Source organism: Cryptomeria japonica, chromosome 10, assembly GCF_030272615.1.
Source record: "Cryptomeria japonica chromosome 10, Sugi_1.0, whole genome shotgun sequence".
NCBI lineage: Eukaryota > Viridiplantae > Streptophyta > Pinopsida > Cupressales > Cupressaceae > Cryptomeria > Cryptomeria japonica.
The window spans coordinates 627,735,690-627,761,302 of NC_081414.1; the positions used below are offsets into that span (position 1 = coordinate 627,735,690).

At 38.6% G+C, this 25,613-nt stretch overlaps 1 protein-coding gene across 1 annotated transcript in view; it reads left to right on the top strand.

The window, feature by feature from the left end:
- Positions 1–1,856: 1,856 nt before the first annotated feature.
- Positions 1,857–25,613, top strand: part of LOC131036169 (DEAD-box ATP-dependent RNA helicase 8) — a 102,565-nt gene continuing 78,808 nt past the window's right edge. Inside the window, exon 1 of the mRNA XM_057967989.2 lies at positions 1,857–2,537. Within this exon, the coding sequence (XP_057823972.1) occupies positions 2,254–2,537 (284 nt within the window). The 5' untranslated portion in view covers positions 1,857–2,253. The remainder of the gene's footprint in view (positions 2,538–25,613) is intronic.

Sequence of the window (25,613 nt, forward strand, 5' to 3'; positions counted from 1 at the left end):
CCTTTCCAACAAGATATTACACTTAGGTTGTCATTTTAATATTTAACATTAGAAACTTAAGTGGACATTTAAATTATTTTATTTGAGTTGTATAAAGCACTTAAATTGCATCAAAATCAAACTTTGATCACATTGAGGTGATACTGAAAATGCAGGATGATGATCAGAGCCAATCGACTTACTAAAAATAGATTGCTTTTCCATGAAGTTTGGAGAAGCCACTAAAGGTTGAAAATAACTTCTGAAAGTCCCATAGTGATCCAAACTTCCATCGGAGCTCATTTCAAAGAACTAAAGTCATTGCTAATCATCCTAGAGCACTCCAAGAATTTTGGAGTTCTCCCCAACTCACCAAGAAGCTTATAAGAAAACATAGAAATTGAGCTAAATGCTCACAAACCAATTATGCTCAAAATGGGGACATTTTAGAGTATGAGCGACATGTGATGGTGAAATTTACACAACCAAGCCATTTACCATAAAGTTTTATGCCTATTTTAATGAAAAATTCTTTACATGTACATAGAGATAAGTGAATGGCCTTGTGTGAAGTTAGGTTTATGCCCCTAATCTTTAATCAATCCACACACACACATCCCCATACACTTAGCCATGCCTTATCTTTACAATTATCATATCCATTTATGCATTTATCTCCTACCCCATTATTATGATTCACACATTCCTATATACCTACCCCTTATCTCACTCTTATATTTGCACATGCTTGCATATTCTCCCTATACATGTCCCAATTATATTCACGTATCTTTAATTTCAAGATAAAAATTCAAATTTGAACCTTTCCCTCTCAAGGTCTAGGGGAAGAGCACTAGTAGCCATCATAGTTAACTTCGCGCACCCACAGATCTTAAACGGTACATCGGATTTTGATTTTTTTTTTTTAGTTGTCTTCGTATGCGACTTAACTGCTTATAGCTATTGATCTGGCTTTTGGGTAGTGACGATGCGCACAAAGGTCAAAAAGTACACATTTCAAAGTGTCGCCTGATACCTAACTAAAGATGTTCCAGTAACCGTCAACTCAAAATCACTAGTACTTGTTGACAAATGTCCCAATAGTGGTGCACAAATGTTCTAAGAGTGGTACACAAATGGGACAAATGTTCCAATAGTTGTGCACAAATGGGTCAATTAATTACAAAAAATGATCGGCTATTGGTACAAAACAAATTTACTAATGGTGTTTTCACTATGACGACTATTGGGGGGTTAACATGACAATAAGGTGACGGTTATTGGAACTATGTTATCTATTGGTGCTCTTCCCCTACTAAGTATAATTTTTGTATGGTATTGCGATGTTATTGTATTTAAAGATATTCAATGCATTCATCCTATACATTGAATATTAATAAGTCATCTCCAATTTTAAGAAGAAAACCAATTGAATTTGTTTCATTAGAAGGAATCTAATTATGTATGATAATTCATGAGAGCATATGCATGATTAAATATAAAAGATTCTTCTTTAAACATTTTTGGATTACAAAACTACATGCATTTGTTTCTATTTAAAGCCTTATATTAAATTTGTTACAAATAATCATAATATTTATACCCACCTAATAATTAATTAATCTATATTAATTTGTGTCTAATTATATTATTATTTTTATTAAATTAATAATAATAAATTAACCATAAGGAATCGTTTTCTATTTAGTAATCTTTATAGTCGACATTACACAACGGGTTAAATTCAATACAATTATATAGACTCAAAAGAATAAGGTTAAATGTAAATAGGCCTAAAATATTCGAAGGTCCTGGAATGGCATTTTTCATTGTCAGGACTCATAAATAAAAAAAAATCATTTCTTAATATAATATATATTTATTCTGAGGTTAAAATTCTCCATCGTTTGACCTCTCATTCAGGTTTTTTCGTATATTTTCCTCTGCTGAAAGGCGTCAAAACTATCGAGGAGGGAGTCGATCTGCTGGCCAATTGGCTAGCTATACAATCCCGTTAAAGAACAGTAAAACAAGAAATCTCAGAATCGATCTGTAGCTCGATGAGATTCTAACGGTGTGTCATCTTAGCTTCTGTCAGCAGCCATTTTTAGTGCGTTGACGACAACGGCAAAAACAGGGCTTTCAGCAAATGTTGTGAGAAAATTACAGGGCTTCCATCAAATTAAACGAAAGCCTATATTTTTTATGGAGCTTTAATATTATTCAGGGTTTTGGCAAGTACATTTTTCTGAGTTTGCTATTAGGGGAGTAGGGATGAATTCGAGAGGGAGATATGTCGGCCAGGGTAACGGTGGCACAATTCCCAACGGCAGGGCGGGGCAGTTTAATTCGGAGCAATATGGTGCGCAGAAAAGTGCGCACCAACAGTATGTACAAAGAAACAGTAATAATGGCAGTAGTAGTAGTAATAATTATATTAAGCACAATAATCATCAGCAGCAGTGGATTAGTAGAAGTCAGATGCAGCCCAACAAAGATGCAGCAGTGGATAGCAACGAAGAGGAGAAGAGGATTCAGTCTGCAGATGGCGATTCCAGGCAAGGTTTTTCTTCATTCTTTTTATTATTTTTTTTTGTAGTATTATCAGCAAATTCCCCAAGCAAAGTAACCTCTAATTCAAATGCTGCACTTTGCCTCTTGTATGTGGTAATTTTATCGATTTCAATGATTGTATGTGGTGTTTTTCTCAATTTCAACATTTTATCACGTCAATGTGGATATATACTGTTTCCCTAGCGAAGTAACCTTCAGACTAGGTGTCACAAATTAAAGTAATCTCTTACTATAGGGACTTGCATCCCGTTGGATTACCCAACAGTCAAGCAGATTTGGTAATTTCCTTGAGGATCTACTAGTTAAGGTCATTCAATTTGATTTTATATTTGTATTTCGATTAGGGAAAATTTTACATGCTGGAGAACTTTCAGTTTTGACCACACAGGTGATTATATCCCATGTCAAAGTTAGTTTGGGTTTGCACCTAGCCTATCGTGCTCCATATAAACCTGTCAAACAAAAGGATAAGGTGGGTCTCAATGTGCCGATGCCCATCTAGATGGCCAGGCAGACGAGGATCTGGTGCGAGACTGCCAAATGCTGACGCTGTAGGTGTTACAAGGGACTTCTAGCAAGAAGATCCTGTGACCTTGCAAGCATAGTCAGACAGCTTGCCCTTTGTGATTCTATACCCAGAGACTCTGAGGAGAGTAGAGCTGAATGATGTGTTAGGATGCTAACCTTGGAGAGGTAATAGTTTCGTATACATGCCAATCCAAGTAAGGCTGTAAAGAGAAAGGGGCGGTGAAGTTAGTTGGGGCCAAAATAGTAAAGTAGTAGGTGGCGACTTTGTCTGGGGCCAAAAGCACAAGGTGTGCTACAAAGGTATACGCAACAATTTCAGCTGTTGGTAAAAGTGTAAGTTGTGCTACAAATGTATAATAATGATTTTTGGCTGGGGGCTCGAACCTCTGGCCTTTGAACTTACTATGATGTGAACGATGGATGGGATATATTGATGTGTGGAAGGTGTAGAGATAGAGAGGAGCTAAGGGTATCCTAAAGGATCCTGCAATTGCTTAATCCTTTACTACCATATAAGAGTGTCATGAGATTACCACATGTTAGAAATGTTTCTGTTAGTTGTATAATGTATATAAAAGGTACAGCATATCTAGTGAGTTGGATGTGGTACTATACTGAGTTTCAACACCTTATTATGCTTGTTGCTGAATTTAATTTATTGCTGCTCCACTATGAAAATTCCTGATTCCCACATTTCGCCACTTGAGCTCGCCCCATTTGACATGTTTTTATTTTATTTTATTCTTTCTGTGGGTAAAATTGCTTGGTAAACCTTTACCTCTGATGTTGATGCATATGTGTGTCTCTTTTTTGTAGTCATTTTATTTTATTTATTGTCATATTCCTTTTTCAGAAGTGATCTTCATGTCAAATGCCATTGTGGGAGTACATATCTCTTATATCAAAGTTGTCCAGCCTCATGTGATGATGAACACCAACACAAATAGTTTGATGTTATATTTTCTCTTTTTGCACACTTAATCTGGAGATTTTATATCCTAAATCTGGATTTGGTATTTTGAAATTTTAAACCATTTTCAGCACTGAATACATTGAACCTGGAGCTTTATTGTGAAGCTCCCCATGTTTAACTGCTTATGTTTGCTTGATTCTACTTCGTGCTTTTTGTTTTAGTTTGGTTTCTATCTTATTTTTTCTGGTTGGAGGGAGGATTAGTTACAGGTTTTATAGCCTCCATGATTCACTGCATTAGTTCATTCCATTCTGTTCAATACATTTTATTTTATTTTATTATTTTCTTTGTGGTCAAGGATGGGATTTCTGTTTAGTGGACAGTTTTGATTGGAATATTAATTTTTTCTTTAAGATTGCTTCAAATAAGCCATTATCTTTGACGTGTTCATATATATTTAGTGTTTTCTAATTTCTTGCAATCTTTAGAGCAGGCTATTGGCAAGTTTAGAAAGTTTAAAATGGTAATTCAATTAAGAAACATCCGTGTCTCAGTATTGGGGTTTGGTTATTAGTTTTGATCTCTCTTATTGTAATCTTAATATATTTTTAATGCCTGCCTTAGTAGGATCTATGTTGCTTGATGTTGAATTAGATTTTATTGCAGCCTCTGGGGCAGATTTTAAGCTTCTTTTAGATGGAACAAAGTAGTTTAGATTTTATCCAGCCTTAGTTGTAACTTGTACGTCAACTGGACTGCTATTGCATTTCGAGCTTGAACAGAAAATTATTCAAATGTTAAATGAGCTCCATGGTAATCTAATATAAGGTGGGAAGTGATCCTAAGTAATATACGTTTTCATCAGTACAGGCCACCATTAAGAGCTCTCATTGATCTTGTTTCGGAGCGTTTTTATGTTGTAGTATTTTGAGGAGAGATGTTTAAGTGTTTTTATTGTCATGGTAATATGTTATTATCGTGGATAAATGTTCCAACTTGAGCTAGGTTGTTGAATTAAATTTTCCATGCTAAGGAGGTTATGTTCTCCTCTACTTACCTCTCTGTATTTTAGGTATTAAAAACATTACACGGTGTTATCCAGATACATGATATATTATTGTGTCTGACCAAATATTTAAAATGTTTAACTCAATTTTTGCTCTCTTAAGTTAGATAAGTTTAACTTGTGGATATCCACTCAACCATCTATTGTACTATTTAAGTCCTCTAATGTTTTAAGGTTGAGAAAGCATGTTGATGCAAGCAAAAGCAAGAGATGGTTGTGTGGTCCAAAATTTTGATGCAAAATTAAACACAGTTTTTTTAGAAGCTTTTCACTCATTCTCATGGACCATAAAAATCTCTTGCTCACACTCAGAGATTATAAAATCAATTCTGAGACATGTCCAATATACACTAATTTGCATTTAAAGAACATCAAATTCTCCTCCTATGTTTTACCATAAAACAATATAACTTTTAGGATGAACAATAAACTTGATACATAGGTGCAGTACTTTATTCATAAACTGCATGAAGGTATGGGGAGTTTGCTAAAACAAAGCAACATCATGTCATGTGCCCGAATTAGCTAGGTTGGTCAGCAATGAATAAAAAGTTGTTTTCAAACACCCCATCATTTAATATATGTCATTTGAATATAAAATAATTAAATAGACATTTAAAAAACAAATAAATAAAATAAATTATTTGAATTTTCAAGTTGGTGCCTAATCTGAGCTGACTTAACTCTCCAAATGTGGCTGACATGGTTTTGCATCCTAGCTTGAGCAGGTATCGGGGTGATTTGGTTTCACTGAATAGGCTCGCTGAGATTTGAGGATGGCTTTCTATTGTTTCACTGGCAGGTTGAAATCCATGTTGAGTGAAAGTAGGTTGGTATGAATACCCTAACCATCCATAATTCATTTCTGTATTCAACATTGCGAATCTGTTTATTCTGAAAGTTTGTTGCAGGTTTGGGCAACTGGAGATTTATCATTGCTGCACCTGGCGCACTGAAGGGAGAAGGGCTGATCAATGCTCAGGACCTAATAGCAGCTTGCTATCTCATTTTCAGGTGCTGGGTGATCGGTAGGCCCAGCTCTGGGCGACATAGATAGCATAAGGGCAGAAATCAGTGATTCAATCTGCCTGCTATAGCCACCAAACCCTCACTGAGATTACATTGAGCTGTAGATGATTCTTCTTATTGAAGCCCAATCTGAACCAGATAGAAGGAAGGTGCACCGTCTGTCCACCTGTTGAAGCAATGAATCTGGGCTCTTGAGACCAACAGAGAGCTGTTACACCTTGGTAAACAACCCAGATCCAGGGTGTGTTACTGTTAGAGCGATCAGAAAGGTGATGGTTGAGGGTCCTACGCCTCAAATATTGATTGCTGGGTCTGTGTACGTCATAAGACATGCCCAGAGTCATAGGGGAGTTAACTATATCAGGTCAGGGAAGGGTATCCCCTCAATTTAAATTCTGTCAGCAGCAAATTTTCTGACATGCATGTTCCTATTTCAACTGATTGAAACACTCAACTGCTGCTTATTATTCAATTCAGCGTGGAGTTTTCTGATTTGTGCTTGCGTTGTGGAGAGTTAAAGTGTTAGTTAATTCTGCTATTGTTTCCAGACATAAGTTTTAATCCATTCTATCAGATCTGATTGATTCGCAATTGGAAACCCTAAGATCATTACATTAGAGACATTGTTTCCTGCCTTCCTGTGAGTGTATGTAGAAGCATGATTGTGAAGTAAGGTACCAGCAAAGGGGGGAAAGGAGGAAGGAAGAGGCCATGGGTGAAAGGAAAGAGTACATCAACCTCCAAGAACTCATCAGAAATGAAAACAGAGAGCTGGCCAGAGAATTACAAACCTCCATAAGGGAGTCTATGGCTGGGACGGCGAGGACTCTGAGGGAAATGAATCAGCAATGGAGCGTTGGGAGATCTAATTCCAATGGTGTTGAAGGAACTCACTCTGCTAATAATAGAGTTTCAGTGAATCATCCAGCCAAGGAATTCAGAATCAAATTTTTTGCAAAAATAAGGAGAAGACATTTGGTGAAGAGCTATAAGTACTGCCTAATGCAGATGATGAGATTGCTAGATATCATGCGATTACAGTGTTCTAAGTCTAGCCATCCATCGAGACATGAACTTCACGGAGTATTATGATATAAAGACAAGAAATGGGCATAAGAGGAGAAGATATGATGAGCAACCTGTTGACGTGTATTTTGTACACAGCCTAACACAGAATAAAATACCTAAGGGTATCTTATCCTCTCTTGAATAAAGTCGCTAACTGCTGAAGATTCGCATGAAGGATCAGTTAGGATGACTCCAAGGTTCTTGTATGTAGGGTCTTGTTGACGTGTATTTTGTACACAATCATACACAGAATAAAATACCTAAGGGTATCTTATCCTCTCTTGAGAAAATAGTCTCTAACTGCTGAAGATTCGCATAAAGGATCAGTTAGGTAGACTCCAAGGTTCTTTGATGTAGGGTCTCTACATGTGGACAAGCTCCAGTGGTATGATGTGATTTGCTGGAATCACAAGGGGACTTACATTGAACTTCCGATCTGCTTTGCTGGACACAGGCTCTAACTAACTTAGATTAAAAAAAAATGGAAAAAGGATAAGGGCGAAGAGAGGATCTAATCCTAATACTAAGAATGTAGGAGCAATGATTGATTTTTGATGAAACTCTAACTAGGTCTTGTTTTGACATCAATGGAACATCTACACAAGACTAGTGCGATCTTCTAAGGGGAGCTTTATGATGTTCAAATTATCACCGCAGGCATAGATACCATCCAAGTTGATGCATATCAATGAAGAGGCGACAAATTGAAATTGAGCTTAAGCTGAACGATTCCAATCGACTACACAAGGCAAGTTTGCAATCAACAAACTGCTAGTAGTATGGATGTACGAATTCCACCATCAATCAATCACATTCCCTCCATTCATTTAATCATCTACCATCTAAGATTGAAGACTCAACAAGAAACCATGCAAATTGCAAGAAAAACGACATATTTCACCATTACTTCAATGAAAATGGAGTTTGTTTACAATCAATGGCAACAATTTCTTGCCTTGTCCTCCTATTCTACTCTCTAACTACTTTCAACTATTTACAACTCTCTCTAATTCTATCTAAAAATTCCCTTTTACAAATGAAATGTTTGGGCTTATATAGTGCCCACAATACAATCTGATGGCTTAGATCAATTCAAGATCAATGGCCAAGATTCAACAATGAAAACCCTAATTAGGGTTTGTTACAACCATTACATAACATTTAATGTTTGACCAATGAAATAATTGTATTGCTTGGACACATGTCCCTTCTAGAAAAATCGACCAATGGATAGCCGGGGTAGGTACATTGGAGTTTGTGTCACCTTCCATGAGTTAAGTACATTGAATCTGGACATGCTGAGATGGACCTCACTGATTGGAGAAATGATGACTAGGATGCCACCTCATCTGACACTTGTAACTTGGTAGATATTCATCTTGATGTTGTTGAGAAACTTGCTTTAATTAATTCCTCTGGATCTATTTTGCTTCTTCAACGAGCCCTTGTTCTAACTCCTTGCGTCCTTGATGTGCAGGAAGATGATGTACCTCGCCTTGGAACGCTGGATTGAAAGAGTTCGCCCTTGTCCTGGCTTGATCGTCCTGGCGAAGACCGTCCTTGATCCGGCTTGATTTTCCTTGAAGAGACCTCCATTTGATGCCTACACAACATTTCAAAATTAGTACCATGATTTAGCAATACATAACATAAATTAGAGAGCAATTTTTTAGGAAACTTAATGATAAGTCCTTTATTAATCATTTCCTAAAAAAGACTGAGCTAAGGCAAAACAAAATTCCAAAATTCAAAAATTAAGGCAATGACGATGAACAATTCAAAATCAAGACAATAAAACCAATATCGCCATACCTCAGGAGAGAGCTAACTCTAGAATGCAAAATGAGGAATTTGCCTAGGCAAAAATCAAAATTTAAAGCCTTTGACTTGATCTTGAAGGATAATGAACGTCCTCCTTATTAATTCGCCACCCTTGGAATCTTTGATGTGTTCTTCAATGTCCTTGGCAAGTTCGCCTAACTTGAAACTTCAAGTTCGCCTCTCCTTTGGATAGATGTTTCGCCTTGGATAAAACTAGTGCCTTCTTTTGTTTTGAAATGAAATTCGCTCCTTCAAACACACTCGCACTCCCTTGATGATGTTTGCGCCTTCCTTGACAAGACCCGCACCTTGAAGATAATTTCGCACTTCTCCCTTTGAGATCGCATGAAAAATGATAATGTGAAAATAATGATTCTCACCTCCCTTTATAGCGCTCATCTCACAATTACCACCTTAGGCCGACTTGATAATTAATAAGGCAAATTAAATGATTTTTTAATAAATAACAAGGCCGACTTTTATAAACCAATAAAATACCAAGCGCTCCTTTTGATTTTCTATTAATTAATAAATAATTAATTAAATGCCTTTGTCATTTAAATTAACAAATTCGATTTTTTACAAGGCAAAATAATTTAATTAATATCAAGCGCAATATTTAAATGCCATTTAATTGAATTTTCAAAACTTATCGAATTTTAGCATTTAAATAAATTCAAAAATGTTTGTTTAGCGCCCAAAAATGAAAAAGTGGGAAGATACGTACCTCATCGCCCTGGTCCCTGACTGAGGGACAGGAGCGATTTTGCTCTTGTGGGCCTCATTTCACTTCATCACCTTCGAAAATTATATTCAACGGATTCGCAATGCCTCCTTTCATTCATTCATGCCTTGAGATCGGTTGAAATTTGGCGAGAAAATCATCTACAACAAAAATCGCTCTGGTCCCTTCCTGAGGGACAGGAGCGAACTTAAGCATTTTGGTCCTTTGATGGCATTTGGTAATCTTCAATTTGTCTTAAACGCGTTCATCTCGCCTCCTTTCTTGCCTTCGAACATAAAATTTGCTTGGTCTTTGTTCAGGACGTACCTTATGAAGAACTTCGCTCTGGTCCTTCAGTGAGGGACAGGAGCGAATTTGACCCTCTAGGCAAGACTTCATCATTTCATTGTTTTTGATCAAGTCTGGATGTTCTATCATGCTCATTTCGTCCTTCACCATGCCTTTGATGTCTTCGATTCGTCCAAACAAGGTCAGGAATGGCTCAACTAAGCATTTTCGCTCTGGACCCTTGGTGAGGGACACGAGCGATTCGCCTTGGTCCCTTGGAGAGGGACAGGAGCGCATTTCGCTCTGGACCCTTGGAGAAGGACACGAGCGAAATTTGACTTTTCGCACTCTCGATCAGGACAATTTTAACGGAATATAACATTTAAGTATAAGTGACATTTCCTTCTATGTTTCTTCTTTCTTATACTTTAAGTTATATTCCATATATACTTTCAGGATGTTTGAGAGTGGTTTCAGACCTCCAGGAGTTATATTGCAAAATCTAGTTTTTGGAGGTTTTTCAGTTTCCAGACTTAGTCAAATTTCAGGATCAGGACATTCCAGACTTAGCCAAATTTCAGGATCAGGACCTCACTCAAGCCGGACTTGCTACCCTGTTGATCTCCCCGACAGCACTTCAAGTTATATTCATTTGATAAAATGTACCTCTTTGGACCTTCTCACATCGTCAAGACGTTAAAATCTTGCAAGGACAAAGCAAAATTGGATTTGTAGCTCCGGTCCTTCACTGAGGGACAGGAGCGATTTAGGCAATTAGCACTGTTATGGACGTCCCAAAAATCTTCAATTTATATTCAACGCATTTATCTCATGTTTTTCCTTGTTTTTGAACGTAAACTTGCCTTGACCTTTGTCTGGATTTTGCATAATGAAGGAAATCGCTCTGGTCCCTGGGAGAGGGACGAGAGCTACAAGGTACCTCGCCCTGGTCCCTTGGAGAGGGACAGGAGCGATTTGGTCAATATAGGTCATTCTCCTTCGTTTTTGCATCTCAAATTATATTCATTTGGCAAAGCATCTTCCTTTGGACGTCCTCAAATCATTAAGTCATCAAAATCTTGCAAGGACAAGGCGAAATTGAATTTGTAGCTCCGGTCCTTCACTGAGGGACAGGAGCGATCTTTCCCTTGGAGGCATTTCTGTGCTCATGAAAATCTTCAATTTATATTCAATGGAAAGATCTCGCCTTTCTCCATCACTTCCAATTCGTAATTCATCTTGACCCTGCAGGAATAGTAAAATATTTGAAAACGAGCTCCCGTCCTTCACTAAGGGACAGGAGCGATTTTGCTCCTACAGGCCAAAATAACATGATTTTACACATTTTAACACTTCACAAGGCGAAAACAAATCATTTGAGATGCCTAGGATCAAAAATCAAAAATGTCAAAATTTGGTCAAAAATATTCAATTGGACAAAAATTCACATTTCATCTTCAACACTTAGACAAATTTAAGCTCTGCATCAACATTCCAATTGAAAATTAGACCATTCTGGCGAATTCATTGCATTCAAAATTTGCATTCTAGAAAAGGAAAATCAAAAAGCTCCCAAAACCGACTGGATTTTGGCTTGAAAAGACAAAATTAAAACCCTAAGGCTTGACCCTAAATCCAGACAACTAACAAACTAACAAAACCCTAGAAAAAGCAAAGCGAAAACGAACAAAACGAGCAAAAAAACATGGGTCCCCATTTGCAATGGGGCGATGTGTGAAAACGTCACAACAGGTCTCTACGTGTGGACAAGCTCCAGTGGTATGATGTGATTTGCTGGAATCACAAGGGGACTTACATTTGATGATTGAACTTCCGATCTGCTTTGCTGGACACAGGCTCTTACTAACTTAGATTTAAAAAAAATGGAAAAAGGGGGGAGGGCGAAGAGAGGATCTAATCCTAATACTAAGAATGTAGGAGCAATGACTTGATTTTTTGATGAAACTCTAACTAGATCTTGTTTTGACATCAATGGAACATCTACACAAGGCTAGTGCGATCTTCTAGGGAAGCTTTATGATGTTCAAATCATCACCGCAGGCATAGATACCATCCAAGTTGATGCATATCAATGAAGAAGCGACAAATTGAAATTGAGTTTAGGCTGAATGATTCCAGTTGACTACACAAGGCAAGTCTGCAATCAACAAACTGCTAGTAGTATAGATATACGAATTCTACCATTAATCAATCGCATTTCCTCCATTCATCTAATCATCTACCATCTAAGATTGAAGACTCAACAAGAAACCATGCAAATTGCAAGAAAACGACATATTTCACCATTACTTCAATGAAAATGGAATTTGTTTACAATCAATGGCAACAATTTCTTGCCTTGTCCTCCTATTCTACTCTAATTACTATTCTATCAATTTCTAACTACTCTCTATCTTCTAACTCTCTAGCTATTGCTCATTCCTTTACAAATGAAATGCCTGGGCTTATATAGTGCCCACAATACAATTTGATGGCTTAGATCAATTCAAGATCAATGGCCAAGATTCAACAATGAAAACCCTAATTAGGGTTTGTTACAACCATTACATAACATTTAATGCTTGACCAATGACAAAATTGTATTGCTTGGACACATGTCCCTTCTAGAAAAATCGACCAATGGATAGCCGGGGTAGGTACATCGGAGTTTGTGCCACCTTCCATGAGTTAAGTACATTGAATCTGGACATGCTGAGGTGGACCACACTGATTGGAGAAATGATGACTAGGACGCCACCTCATCTGACACTTGTAACTTTGGTAAATATTCAACTTGATGTTGTTGAGAAGCTTGCTTTAATTAATTCATCTGGAACTATTTACTTCTTCAACGAGCCCTTTGTTCTAACTCCTTGTGTCCTTGATGTGCAGGATGATGATGTACCTTGCCTTGGAACGCTGGATTGAAAGAGGTCGCCCCTGTCCTGGCTTGATCGTCCTTGAGAAGACCGTCCTTGATCCGACTTGATTTTCCTTGATGAGATCTCCATTTGATGCCTACACAACATTTCAAAATTAGAAACATGATTTTGCAATATATAACATAGATTAGATTAATTTTTTAGGAAACTTCATAATAAATCCTTGAGTTATTATTTCCTAAAAAACAATTGGGCTACTGGAATTCAAAATTTCAAAAATTCAAATTTTAAGGCAATGACGATCAAAATTCAAAACAAGGGATCACATCGCCATACCTCTTTTGAGAGCTTAATTCTAACATGCAAAACAAAGAATTTGCCTAGGCAAAATTGAGGTATAAATGATCTTCAATGTTATCTCCTCAAAAGATCAACTTCGCCACCTTTGTCTTCAACGTGATCTTCAAGTTCGCCCTTGATGTGGTCTTCAACTCTTGGCAAATTCACTCAAATGAAGTATCGCACCACCTTTGATGTATTAGCGCCACCTTTGGTTTGAATGGAATTCACACCCCTTCAAGCACACTTCGCACTATCTTCTTTCTCCTTAATTCGCATGTAGAGGGATAAAAATAATGATGTGAAAATAATAGTTTTCACCCCCCTATATATAGCGCTTGCACCTCAATTCATCCCTTAGGCCGACTTGATAAAATATAGCAATTTTGAACGATTTTTAAATGATTTTTAATTAAATAACAAGGCCGACCTACATGCCAAAGCGCTCCAATTCGATTTTTTATAGATTAATTAATAATTAATTAAATGCCTTTCGTTTTTAATTTATAAATTTCGATTTTTTAATAAAGGCAAAATAATTAATAAATGATCAACGCCATATTAAATGCTAATTTAAATAGGATTTTCAATTTTATCGAACTTAGCATTTAAGGAAAATTTGAAATGTTTATTTGGCGCCAAAATTATGAAAATGAAAGGGACGTACCTCATCGCCCTGGTCCCTTGGAGAGGGACAGGAGCGATTCATGATTTTTGTCTTGATTCTTGCAACTTCAACGTTCATCTCCTTCCTTTCCATGTTCAATATCGATCATTTTGATGGGTCCTTTGAGTTAGATCGTCTTGCATGTGTGCTTAAGTGCCTTTGGATGTTCATCGCCCTGGTCCTTGTCCAAAGGACAGGAGCGATCTCCATGTTTTCACGTTCAATATGCATCTTTGATCCTCGAACTTTCATTGTAGGGCGAATAACTTCATTGCTTGTTCCTTCTACGCTTGTTCAACTTGTTTGTATGAGGTGTTTGGACGTTTAGAGGGATCATCGCCCTTGTCCCTTGGAGAGGGACAGGAGCGATCCATGTCTTTCTCTCTAATCTTGGCAACTTTTAACTTCAATCTTCGTTGTGATGTCTTCCAAACGCCGTCCCTCACCTTGTCCATCCTCGCCTTGCCTTGACTTTGAAGGAATATGAGTGTTTTTGATGGGATCGCCTTGGTCCTTGTCCAAAGGATAGGAGCGATATGAGCTCTTTAACTTGATTAGCAACGTTTGGACGTTCAAAACTCTTACATGTGATCTTCAAAAAACACCTTGAACCCTGCATAACCTTGCGAAGCTTTGACTTGGCATGAACTTGGAGCAAAACGAAGAATCCAAAGCAAATCGCCCTGGTCCCTTGGAGAGGGACAGGAGCGATATGGTCTCTATGTTTAATTTGATGATCATTTTAAGTTCAAAATCCTTTTGTATCACCCTCTAATCATGCCATGGACCTTCTACAATCTCGCAAAACTTTGACCTTACGTAAATCTTGCATGAAGTGGCCAATATATCCAACATCGCTCTGGTCCCTTCCTGAGGGACAGGAGCGAAGTTCATCATTATGTGCTTGTTCTTGTTTTTACCAACTTGCAATCATCTTCATTACGTGAAATGATGTCCTTTCGACCCTCTTGGTTGCTCGAAACTTGTTTGCCTTTTGAAATTTACGCCATTATAGAGATATCGCTCTGGTCCCTTCCTGAGGGACAGGAGCGATTTGGGTCTTAGAGTGTAAATCTCTTCATTGTGATGACCTTTAAGTGCTTGTGCTCGATGAAGATGTCTTGAAATGTCCTTGCCACCCTCGTTCCTTGTCTTAGAAGGTCTTGAACTTGGAGGAACGGCCTTGAACCACTGTATCGCCCTGGTCCCTTGGAGAGGGACAGGAGCGATCCATCCCTTGTGGCCTTCATTCCACTTTGTCAGGTCCCAAATTTATATTCAACGGACTCGTCATGCTCTACCCCATTCATCCATGCCTTGATATCGTCTGCAACTTGGCAAGAAAATCAATTATAACAAAAATCGCTCTGGTCCCTTCCTGAGGGACAGGAGCGAACTAGGCATTTTGGGTCCTTGCTGACGTTTCAAAATCTTCAATTTGTCTTCAATGAGTTCATTTCATCGTCTTCCTTGCCATCAAACACAAACTTGCCTTGATCTTTGCCTGAATTTTGTCCTATGAAGAATATCGCTCTGGTCCTTCAGGGAGGGACAGGAGCGAATTTGACCCTCTAGGCAAAAACTTCATCATTTCATTGTTTTTGATCAAGTCTGGATGCTCTATCATGCTCATTTCGTCCTTCACCATGCCTTTGATGTCTCGATTCGTCCAAACAAGGTCAGGAATGGCTCAACTAAGCATTTTCGCTCTGGACCCTTGGCGAGGGACAGGAGCGATTCGCCTTGGTCCCTTGGAGAGGGACAGGAGCGCTTTTCGCTCTGGACCCTTGGAGAAGGACACGAGCGAAATTTGACTTTTCGCACTCTCAATCAGGATAATTTTTATGGAATATAACATTTAAGTATAAGAAAGAAGAAACATTCTTATACTTTAAGTTATATTCCATATATACTTTCAGGATGTTTGAGAGTGGTTTCAGACCTCCAGGAGTTATATTGCAAAATCTAGTTTTTGGAGGTTTTTTCAGTTTCCAGACTTAGTCAAATTTCAGGATCAGGACATTCTAGACTTAGTCAAATTTCAGGATCAGGACCTCACTCAAGCCGGACTTGCTATCCATGTGATCTCCCGACAGCATTCAAAATGCAAAGGCTAGCTAACAAAACCCTAAAAAACTCAGAAAACAAACCCTAAAAGGCAAAAAAAAACATGGGTCCCCATTTGCAATGGGGCGATGTGTGAAAACGTCACAACACAACCCCATAAGAGTCATTGAACATTGTTTGGGGAAGATTATGATGCCTACTTTTAATGGTTCGGGAAGTTATTCTACTAGAGCTTGGTTGCAAAAATTGGATAAATATTTCTTTTTGAACCCCATGTTTGAAGAAGTCATCGAGTTTGTCACTTTGCATCTCAAAGGGGTAGTCTATTAGTGGTGGTACTATAGCATGGTGACCCAAGGACATGACTCAATTAATACCTTAGAAGAGTTCAGGCAAAGATTGCCGGAGAGATTTTAAAGTAAGGATCCAAAAATTCACTTTAGAGAGCTAGCACAGTTAAAGCAAGAGGGTACCATGGAGCATTGTGTCGCAGAATTTTAGAGGCTATCAATAATGGTTCTAGATGTGACCAAGAGGAGATTCGGCTCTTTTTGTAGATGGCCTTTCCAAACCACTCAAGGGTTTGGTAAGGGCATTTGATCCGAGTTCCTTGTAGGAGGCCATTAGGAGATCCCTAAGCTTGGACGATTTAGTGGCCAAAAACAAATTTACTCCAAGAATGCTCCATTGGTTCAACACAAGAAGCAAGCTTCCTCAAAAGACTTTCTCTCCATGGAAGGCACTACCCACAAAGCCAAACAAGGTTGAGGAATCCAAGAATGAGCTTCGAAGGAAAAAGTTATGCTTCACCTGTAGAGATGCAGACATCCAAGTCATAGGTGTTTGGGGAAGGGTCAAGTACATTATATAGTAGTGTTTGATGAGGATTCAGAGGTAGATGAGCCTGAGCCTAAGGTTGTTGTGGATGAGGCAAAGCAAGAAGACCACGGAGGAGAGCATCTAGGCAACACGCTTGCAACACTATTAGGGACACTGAAATATCATTCTTTGTTTGTTAGAGGAGTTTTACAAGGACAAAGGGTGACAATTTTGATTGATGGGTCCATTCACAACTTCATTGATGAGGGTTAGTAGATAAAATGGGATTGAGGACATAAGGCTTTGAAGGGTTTAACATTATAGTGGCAGACAAGTGTACTATTCCTTGCAACCGAAGGATTTAGTAGTTGGAGTTCACTCTGGGAGGACACAAAATACAAAATGATATCTATGTAATTGGTATTGGCGAGAGAGTTAGTGTTTAGAGTGCAATGGTTGCACTCACTTGTTGAATAAATTGTCACAAAGAGTTATTAAATCATGGAGTTGAAGCTCAAATCTAATGGGAAGGAGATGGTTCTTTGTGGTTTTTCCAATGTGGACCCTATGGTGGTTTTTGCCAAAAGGATGGATAGAATCTTTCAAAGGGACCAAGTGGCTTGGGCAACAAAGTGTCTAATTACAGATATAGGTCCATCCAAGGGTGGGAAGTGTTACCATGTTGATATTTAAACCATCTTGGATAAACAAAGCAAAGTATTTTGTCATGTCCCTGTCGGTGTTGGAAATAAGCCACACCTCGACCGACGATGGACTGGTCCAAGAGGGGCCAGTAGCTCAGTGGTAGAGCACTCCAGGAGCGTATGGAAGGTCCTGGTTCGAGTCCTAGCTGTTCCTTGTCTCAACATGGTATCAGAGCCAGGTCTAGGCTAAGAGCCCCACGCACATAAGAGGTGTGTCTTAAGGGGGGGTGTTGGTGTTGGAAATAAGCCACACCCGGACCGACGATGGACTGGTCCAAGAGGGGCCAATAGCTTAGTGTTAGAGCACTCCAGCAGCGTATGGAAGGTCCTAGGTTCGAGTCCTAGCTAGTCCTTGTCTCAATAGTCCTGCCCAAGGTTAGGACTTTATAAATACAAATCGCAGCACTAGAAACATGAGTAACTAAAAAATGGAAGTCGAACTAGGTTAAGACAATGATTAAGGCCGAGTAGAGGAATAAATAAATAATAGTACTAGTAACAATTAATCAAATGAAGGCATACCCAAGGGAATGATTATAGAGGCTAACTCCCTTAGCATGGTCATCAACCTTTGCAAGATTTAATACAAGATAAAATAAAGCCGACCCTAAGTATCTTGGCGCCCAAGTTAATCATATATGTAAAGGGCAGCATTTGTAATGAAAAAGGGAATCAGTTTTAGGAGCAATAATTAAAAGGCAGCGATGTTTTTTTTTTTTTTTTTTTTTTAATCGATAAGTACTATCATTTATGTGGATAGCTCCCTATATTACTTGAAAAATTTAGAGATTACATTGCCTTTGACATTCAAGGACCCAAAAAACCAACTACATCTATCCAAATACATATATAATATACTTTGCATAATAGACACATAATGTTAATCCTTCCACTTCAGCCAAAAGTTTCCTCAAGAGGACCTTCACAACCCTGGGGTTACATCTGTCCCCCTATGGCTTGATATATCACAACAGCATACTCACCAATCACAATTGCTTTGTGGGTGGAGCTCTCTGGAAGCCACCAATCATCTCACTCAGTAATCCTATGAAATGGTTCCATGTTTCCATTAAAGACAGCGCATCTAAAAATTTGCCATGCCTCATCCCCAAATGTCTTCAATCTTTCCTGCTCTTCCCTCCACACTTCTTTGCGGGCCATATCGTGAATCTCCTCACTGTTTACAGAGGCCTCCTCTCCTCCTTCATTGCTCTCGATGTCATCTCCTTTCTCAGTATCGTCATCTTCGCTCTCTTCTTCTTCCTCTAAGTCCGAACGAAGATAATTTTCAACATGAAAATATACCCTCAGTATACTAACTCTGACTTCTTCCTCCAAACCCAAAATGGCTTCTGCAACCGTGCCTGCTATGAAGGGTTTAATGGAACCTGCTAATAATTCAACCACTCGCTCCTTCGTTTCAATGATATCTGCCAAAGGAAGGAGGACGGCTTCCAACACCAGAGCATCACACTAGTGTTTGTCGGAATTTAAGGTAATGCCCACAAACACCAGAGCATCACACGAGTGTCTGTCGGAATCATAAACATACTCTTCGGTATTGAACAAATTTCTTAACTGTGCGATCAATGCATTTTCACAGTTAACACAGCTGACCCTTCCAAAAAAAGCCATGTTCAACACTAAACCTACTAATCTCCCCTGAGACCTCACCCAGATAACCACTTGGCAAAAAGTCCTTCACATTCGCCTTAAAAAGATGGAGAATGATTTGGCAATTTCAATCTTTGTTCGAAACCTACTAAAATCTTTCTCTCTGATATCAAATCTTTTTCGGATAGTTCCTTTTCTGAACTAACTGAGCAATTTGGGAGCCATGTGACCCAACCATCAATCGCTTCCTAGAGCCCTCAGTTTCAATTTTCGTCTATTATTGGTACCCGAACAGTATCTTTTCTCACGTCTCTGCATTTAGTCTCTGTCTATCAGCTTTCATTGAGAACTGTTGTCAGATGTGACAAGCCTAGAGTTCTATGTGCTATCGCGGCATTATTGAATCCTTAACGCTTATCCTCGATACACCCTGCTTGCCTCAGAAAATCTCTGTCATCCGATTCTAGTTTTAGGAAATCTGATTTTGTCTGCAGCAAGGATCTCTACCAATCCGTCCGGTAGCTCCTCCTTTTCTGTCAACTGTGTTGGGCCATCACAGTTGATACCATTGTTAGCCAGCCAATCCGCCGCCGAGTTGCCCTCTCAGTAGATGTGTTTAAGGGTGAACTTGTTTAAACTTACGCATATTCTTTGGATTTTGGGGCGTACCGCCTCCAATTTCCAATTTTCAAAATTCTGTTTTGAAATCCCATTCAGAATAATTTGCGAATCTCCCTCAACTTCTACATCCTGAATGCCACGGGCCACACACCATTCCAACCCAGCTAACAACCCTGTCATTTCTGCCATGTTGTTTGTGTTAATTCCCAATGGGCCGTAATTTGCCCCAAAAAGGTTGCCAAATTCGTTCCTTATAATGGCACCGTATCCAGATTTACCCGGATTACCTCGGCTAGCTCCGTCAAAATTAATCTTGAAGTTTCCTGATGTTGGAGGTGTCCAGACTATATTGGCTCTGTTCTGCTTCTTATCCATTAGCTTGTATCTGCTAATTTTCGTTAAGTTCCAGTGTCTTTCCATCTCTTTGTTCCAAGAAGAATACGAACTATACTTTCTACCCACTACTTTCACATTGATGACTTCTTCTATGGCTCCTTTTATTTTATGGATTAGCGTATCATAAGACAGAGCTTCCTCATTAATACTCTTCTGTTTCTTTCCTTCCATATATGCCAAACAAGCATATATATGGAGTGGTTACTATGGAGTGCCTCTAAAACTGGAAAATATAAGGTCAATTTGGGATACGAGATCCTTAGAAGTAGAATACGAAATGTGGAATGGCCTTCGGAGTTGTGTTGGCATAAATTGGTATTGCCCAAGGCAGGCGCATTCCTATGGACAGCTTTGCACGGTCGCACACTAACAGGGGACAGGTTGAGAACTATTGGAATTGCTGGTCCGAGCGTATGCATCCTATGCAAGGAAAATGAAGAGACAGCGGATCATCTATTATTTTGGTGCTCGTATTCTAAAAGGCAGCGATGTTAACTAAATCTGCATATAAATATACTCAGCAATCCATTTGCAAGTTAACACAGCAGCAAAGAGATTAAGGATACATGATTAAATTAATATGTGTTAATAACAACTATTGGGGAGGTGCAATCACAGCAGCAGTTATTAAAAGACAAAGGATATATCAAGGGTTGTCGCCTTTGCAAAGAGATACCCGTTGGAAGGGACATGTCCTTCCATCCAAGAAGGATATATATATAGCAAAGAGATTAAGGATACATGTTTACATTAATATGTGTTATTAACAACTATTGAGGAGGTGCAATCACGGCAGCAGTTATTAAAAGACAAAGGATATCAAGGGTTGCCACCTTTGCAAAGAGATACCCATGGGAAGGGACATGTCCTTCCATTCAAGAACTTCCAAATGGGCAGGGACATGGAATGAACAGCAGAAATCTTCATTAGCAGTGATCAGACCATATATATATTGACTTCCAAATGGCGGGGGACATGGAATGAACAGCAGAAATCCTCATTAGCAGTGATCAGACCTGATCTGAGCAGAGACATTAATCTCACGTGCTATGCAGAAGTAGTTATTAACATATTTATATATCGATGTCATGTGTATGCAGATATGAATGTATATATCCATATCAATTGTATGCAGATATTTATATATGGATCCTTATGTGCTAATATAACATATATATCTATGCATTTAACAATATTATGAGCAATTATATGATTTCCTATTTGTAATAATCGATCAAGGTAGGATGAGGAAGGGAATGCGAGGAGGGGGAACAGCTATGGATACCTCATTAGGCACACCACTCCATTTGGATGGCATAAAGGCCACATAGGGCCAAGGGGGACAATTTCCACTCTTGGGCCTAGTGTAGAGGGTCGTTTTAAGGGCACCTATTGTAGTTTACCCTATGAACCCCATATTGATCAATTGTTGAGGTGAACTAGAGGTATCCTCAATCATAAGAGGGTGAGAAGGATGGCATGATAGAGGGGAATGACATGCAGACCTTACTAGGTACACCACGTCATGAGGATGGCAAATGGCCACATGAGGCCAAGGGGGATAGAGTTTCCGCTCTTGGGCCTAGTGTAGGGGATATTTAGGTCACCTCATTATGTCTCCCATCTCAACCCTCGTTATGATTGGACCCCCACATAATAGTTTAGATTTGTTATGTGTTATAATATTTTTTCTCTTAGTCCTAGAAATGGTTGTATCTCATGAATTATATCTTTATTGTTATCTAACTTGATTGCAGGTTTCCAAAATAAACTTATCTCATCTTATTCTTTGGTGAGGGTCATATCTCTAACTATATTATACTCTTGCTTCATTTTGGATTTGTGAATTTAGGACAAAATATAAGGTAATTTCGAGAGGGGACATTACATTACATATTCAATGAAATTCCTCTAGGATTACCACTAGATAAGGGCTTGTAGCATGTGATTGAGCTTGAGGAAGGGGAAAAACTTGTCATCACTACATCACTACATCTTATCAACACCCAAGGAGATACAAGGAAGAGACTGAGAAGGCAATTAAGGAACTATTGGACATAGAACACATATAACTTGGTTCTAGTCCATTTGCTTTGTTTGTGGTGTTGGTAAAAAAATGATGAGACTATGAGGAGGTGCATCAACTATAGAGCCCTCAACAAAAAGACAATAAAAAGTTGTGACCACATACCCAAGAATGATGAGTTGATAGAGGAGTTTCATGGTGTGGTGTACTTTTCCAAGATTGACTTATGATTGATGTAATATTAGATAAGTGTTTGAGATGAGGATGTGCAAAAGACAACATTCAGATGTCATGAAGGACGCTATGAGTTCTTGGTCTTGCCATTTGGGTTGACCAATGCACTCGCCACTTTTTAGTCATTCATGAATCAGGTATTAATTTTACAAATGAGGAATTTTGTTGTAGTTTTCTTTGATGACATCTTGATTTTTAGTAGGGCATGGTAGGATCTCATGAGGCACACATATGAGGTGCTTGGCATATTTTAGCAACATTCATTCCAAATGTGAGTTTGGTTTGAATGAGATATTATATTTGGGATTTAAGATTAGTGCCCAAGGGATTAGCGTGGATGTGAAAAGATAAAGGCAATACAAGATAAGCTTAGACCAAAGAATTTGACTTGTGAGAGGATTTGTGGGAGTTTGCAGTTACTATAGGAGGTTTGCTAAGGGGTTCTCATAGCTTGCAGCCCCATTGACAATTTTGACAAAGATCAGATCTTTCTCTTGGAGCCCTTCAAAACAAAGAGCTTTTGACAAGATCAAGGAGGTAATGAGTGCAAGTCTTCGTTTGGCTATTCCTGATTTCTTGCTTCCTTTTGTTCTAGAATGTGATGCTTTAGGAGAGGGATTGGAGCAGTTTTGATGCAGAATAGTCACCCCATAGCATTTGAGATTGGGAAGCAAAGGTAGACATAGAGGATCTTCTCTACTTATGACAAGGAGATGTTGGCCATCATGTGTGCACTAGCCAAATTTGGGTAGTTTGTGGGAAGTTTGTGGGAAGTTTGTGGTAAAAATAGACTCATAGTGGCTTGAAAAATCTCCTAACAAAAGGATTTTTATGATAGACAGCTGAAATGGGCAAGCAAACTATAAGTTTATGATTTTGACATTGAATATGTTAAGAGAAAAAATAATGTGATGACTGATGCACCATCTAGGAAACCTTACTTTTGCTCTATGACTTATATATCTGTTGATTGGAAGGCTTTTATAATGGCTGAATATGTTAAGAATACAATTGCTATGGACATTCTAGATGGAAAGTTGCAAGATGATAGATTTGAGGTGAATGATGAGCTCATCTTCTACAAAGATTGGGATTTTAGGTTACTAAAAGACATACAAGCAAGGGAACATTTTTCATGGAAGGGGCTCAATAATGATGTGTTGAAGCATGTTAGGAAGTGTTTGGTTTTTTCAACAAAACAAAATACAATATGTATTTCCAGTTGGTTTCTTGCAGCCCATGCCCATGCCAAATTAGAAATGGGAGAGTATCTCCATGGATTTCATTATGGGCCTCCCAAAGATGCAAGGTAAGGATTGTATCTATGTGGTTGTTGATAGGCTCACTAAATATGCTCATTTTCATGCCTTTTCTTTGAAGTACAAGGCTCCACAAATTGCTGAATTGCTTAGAGAGATTTTTAGACTTCATGGGCTGCCAAGGAACATTGTAAGTGACAAGGATATTAGGTTTATCAATCTATTTTGGCAATGTCTCTTTCATTTTGATAGGCGTATAATTGACCCCAAGCACTAGCTATCATCCTCAAACTTTGGGCAAATTAAAATTGTGAATAAATGGCTAGAAAGCTACTTGAGAAATTATGTTACATGGCAGAAAAAAACGTGGGTCAAGTGGTTGCACATTGGGGAATATTGCTACAATTCTACCCATCACATGTCTATAGGCATGACTCCTATCAAGGTACTTTATGGTTATGATGCTACTTCATTCATCGATTTGATTCTTTTTGATGGTAGAGTACTGGGGGCTAAAGACTTGATTCAACAAAGTTTGGATGTTGTGAAAGCACTTAAAGAAATCCTACAACAGTCCCAAAACCAGCAGAAGCTGTATGTTGATTGCCATTGAACTGAAAGGGTATTTGAGATGGGAGACATGGTATTTTTGAGATTATAGTAATGTAGACAATCTTTCCTCAAGGAAAGTGGAGCTGAAAAGTCAAAAGTCTTGATTTTATGGACCTTATAAGATCATAAGGAGGATTGGTGAGGTAGCATATGAGTTGGAACATTTAAAGAACATCAGGATTCACAACATTTTACATGCGTCTTGTCTGAAGAAGGTCCTTGGATAGCAGGTTACTCATCCGTTAGAGTTGCCTCCACTTGTTGACGAAGGGAAACTGATGTGAGAGAAAGAGGTTGAGAAACAAGGTCATTTTGGAGTTTTTGGTAAAATGGAAGAATCTTCCATTAGAGGACACTACATGAAGGAGTGGAAATTTTTGAGCATCCGAGTTTGAAATTGCTTGAGGGCAAGCAATTTGGGGAAGGGAGGATTGTCATGTGCCCAAATTAGCTAGGTTGGTCAGCAATAAATAAAAAGATTTTTTTTTTCTATTAAGTATAAGAGAGCCAAAATAGCAGAGTTTTTACATGATTACACACATGGAGGGCGTGCTAGTCCGATATCAGCTTTATATGAGAGTCATATCACAATACAAAGCTAACATTACATATAGTTTTACATCAGTACCCTTTAAAATAGATAGCAAAATACATCACAGAAAAAAACTCAACACAAACTTAGCAGAAATCGATCTCTCCCAAAGGATGACTGTTTTTTCCCAAGGGGGGATCCAAGCAACCCGTTCAAAATCTGCTCCTTGTGCGGGTGTACTACCCGTTGCTGAATCTGCTCCTCCTCTTACCTGATCAGGTCTGCTCTAACTTGCCTCTCCTCAAGATGATGCATGAAGTTCATCAGGGCCTGGTCTAATGGGGTCTTCTTGTGGTCATCTCGGTCCCATGTAAATCCATGAGATCTCCTTGATGAAAACAAGAATAGTACCATCCTCCAGCCATTGATCAAATTTCTCTTCATCCAACCTGATAACAACAGAAACCTGCATGGCAATAAGATGCAAAATGAGTCTCCTCAGAGACTCAGTAAGATTCCTACTCCTACCATTAAAAACCTCATCATTGCAAAACTTCCATATCAACCATAAAATTTCCAAAGAAAGGCAAGACCAAAATGAGTTAGCTAATTTCTTGCAGCATTTAATGTAGCCAAGGATAACATCAATATAGGCAATACTCTTAGCCTCAAAATCAAAACCAAACATTTTTCAGATTTCTCTGGCAAAGTAACAGTCAAAGAACACATGTTGGACAGTTTCTGGTAAGCGGCAAGATTGACACTGGTATAAATTTCCATCAACATCCTTCAAGGGGAGTCTATGCAACAACAACCTCCAAACAAAAAAAATCCTTTTAGGTTCAGCAGGG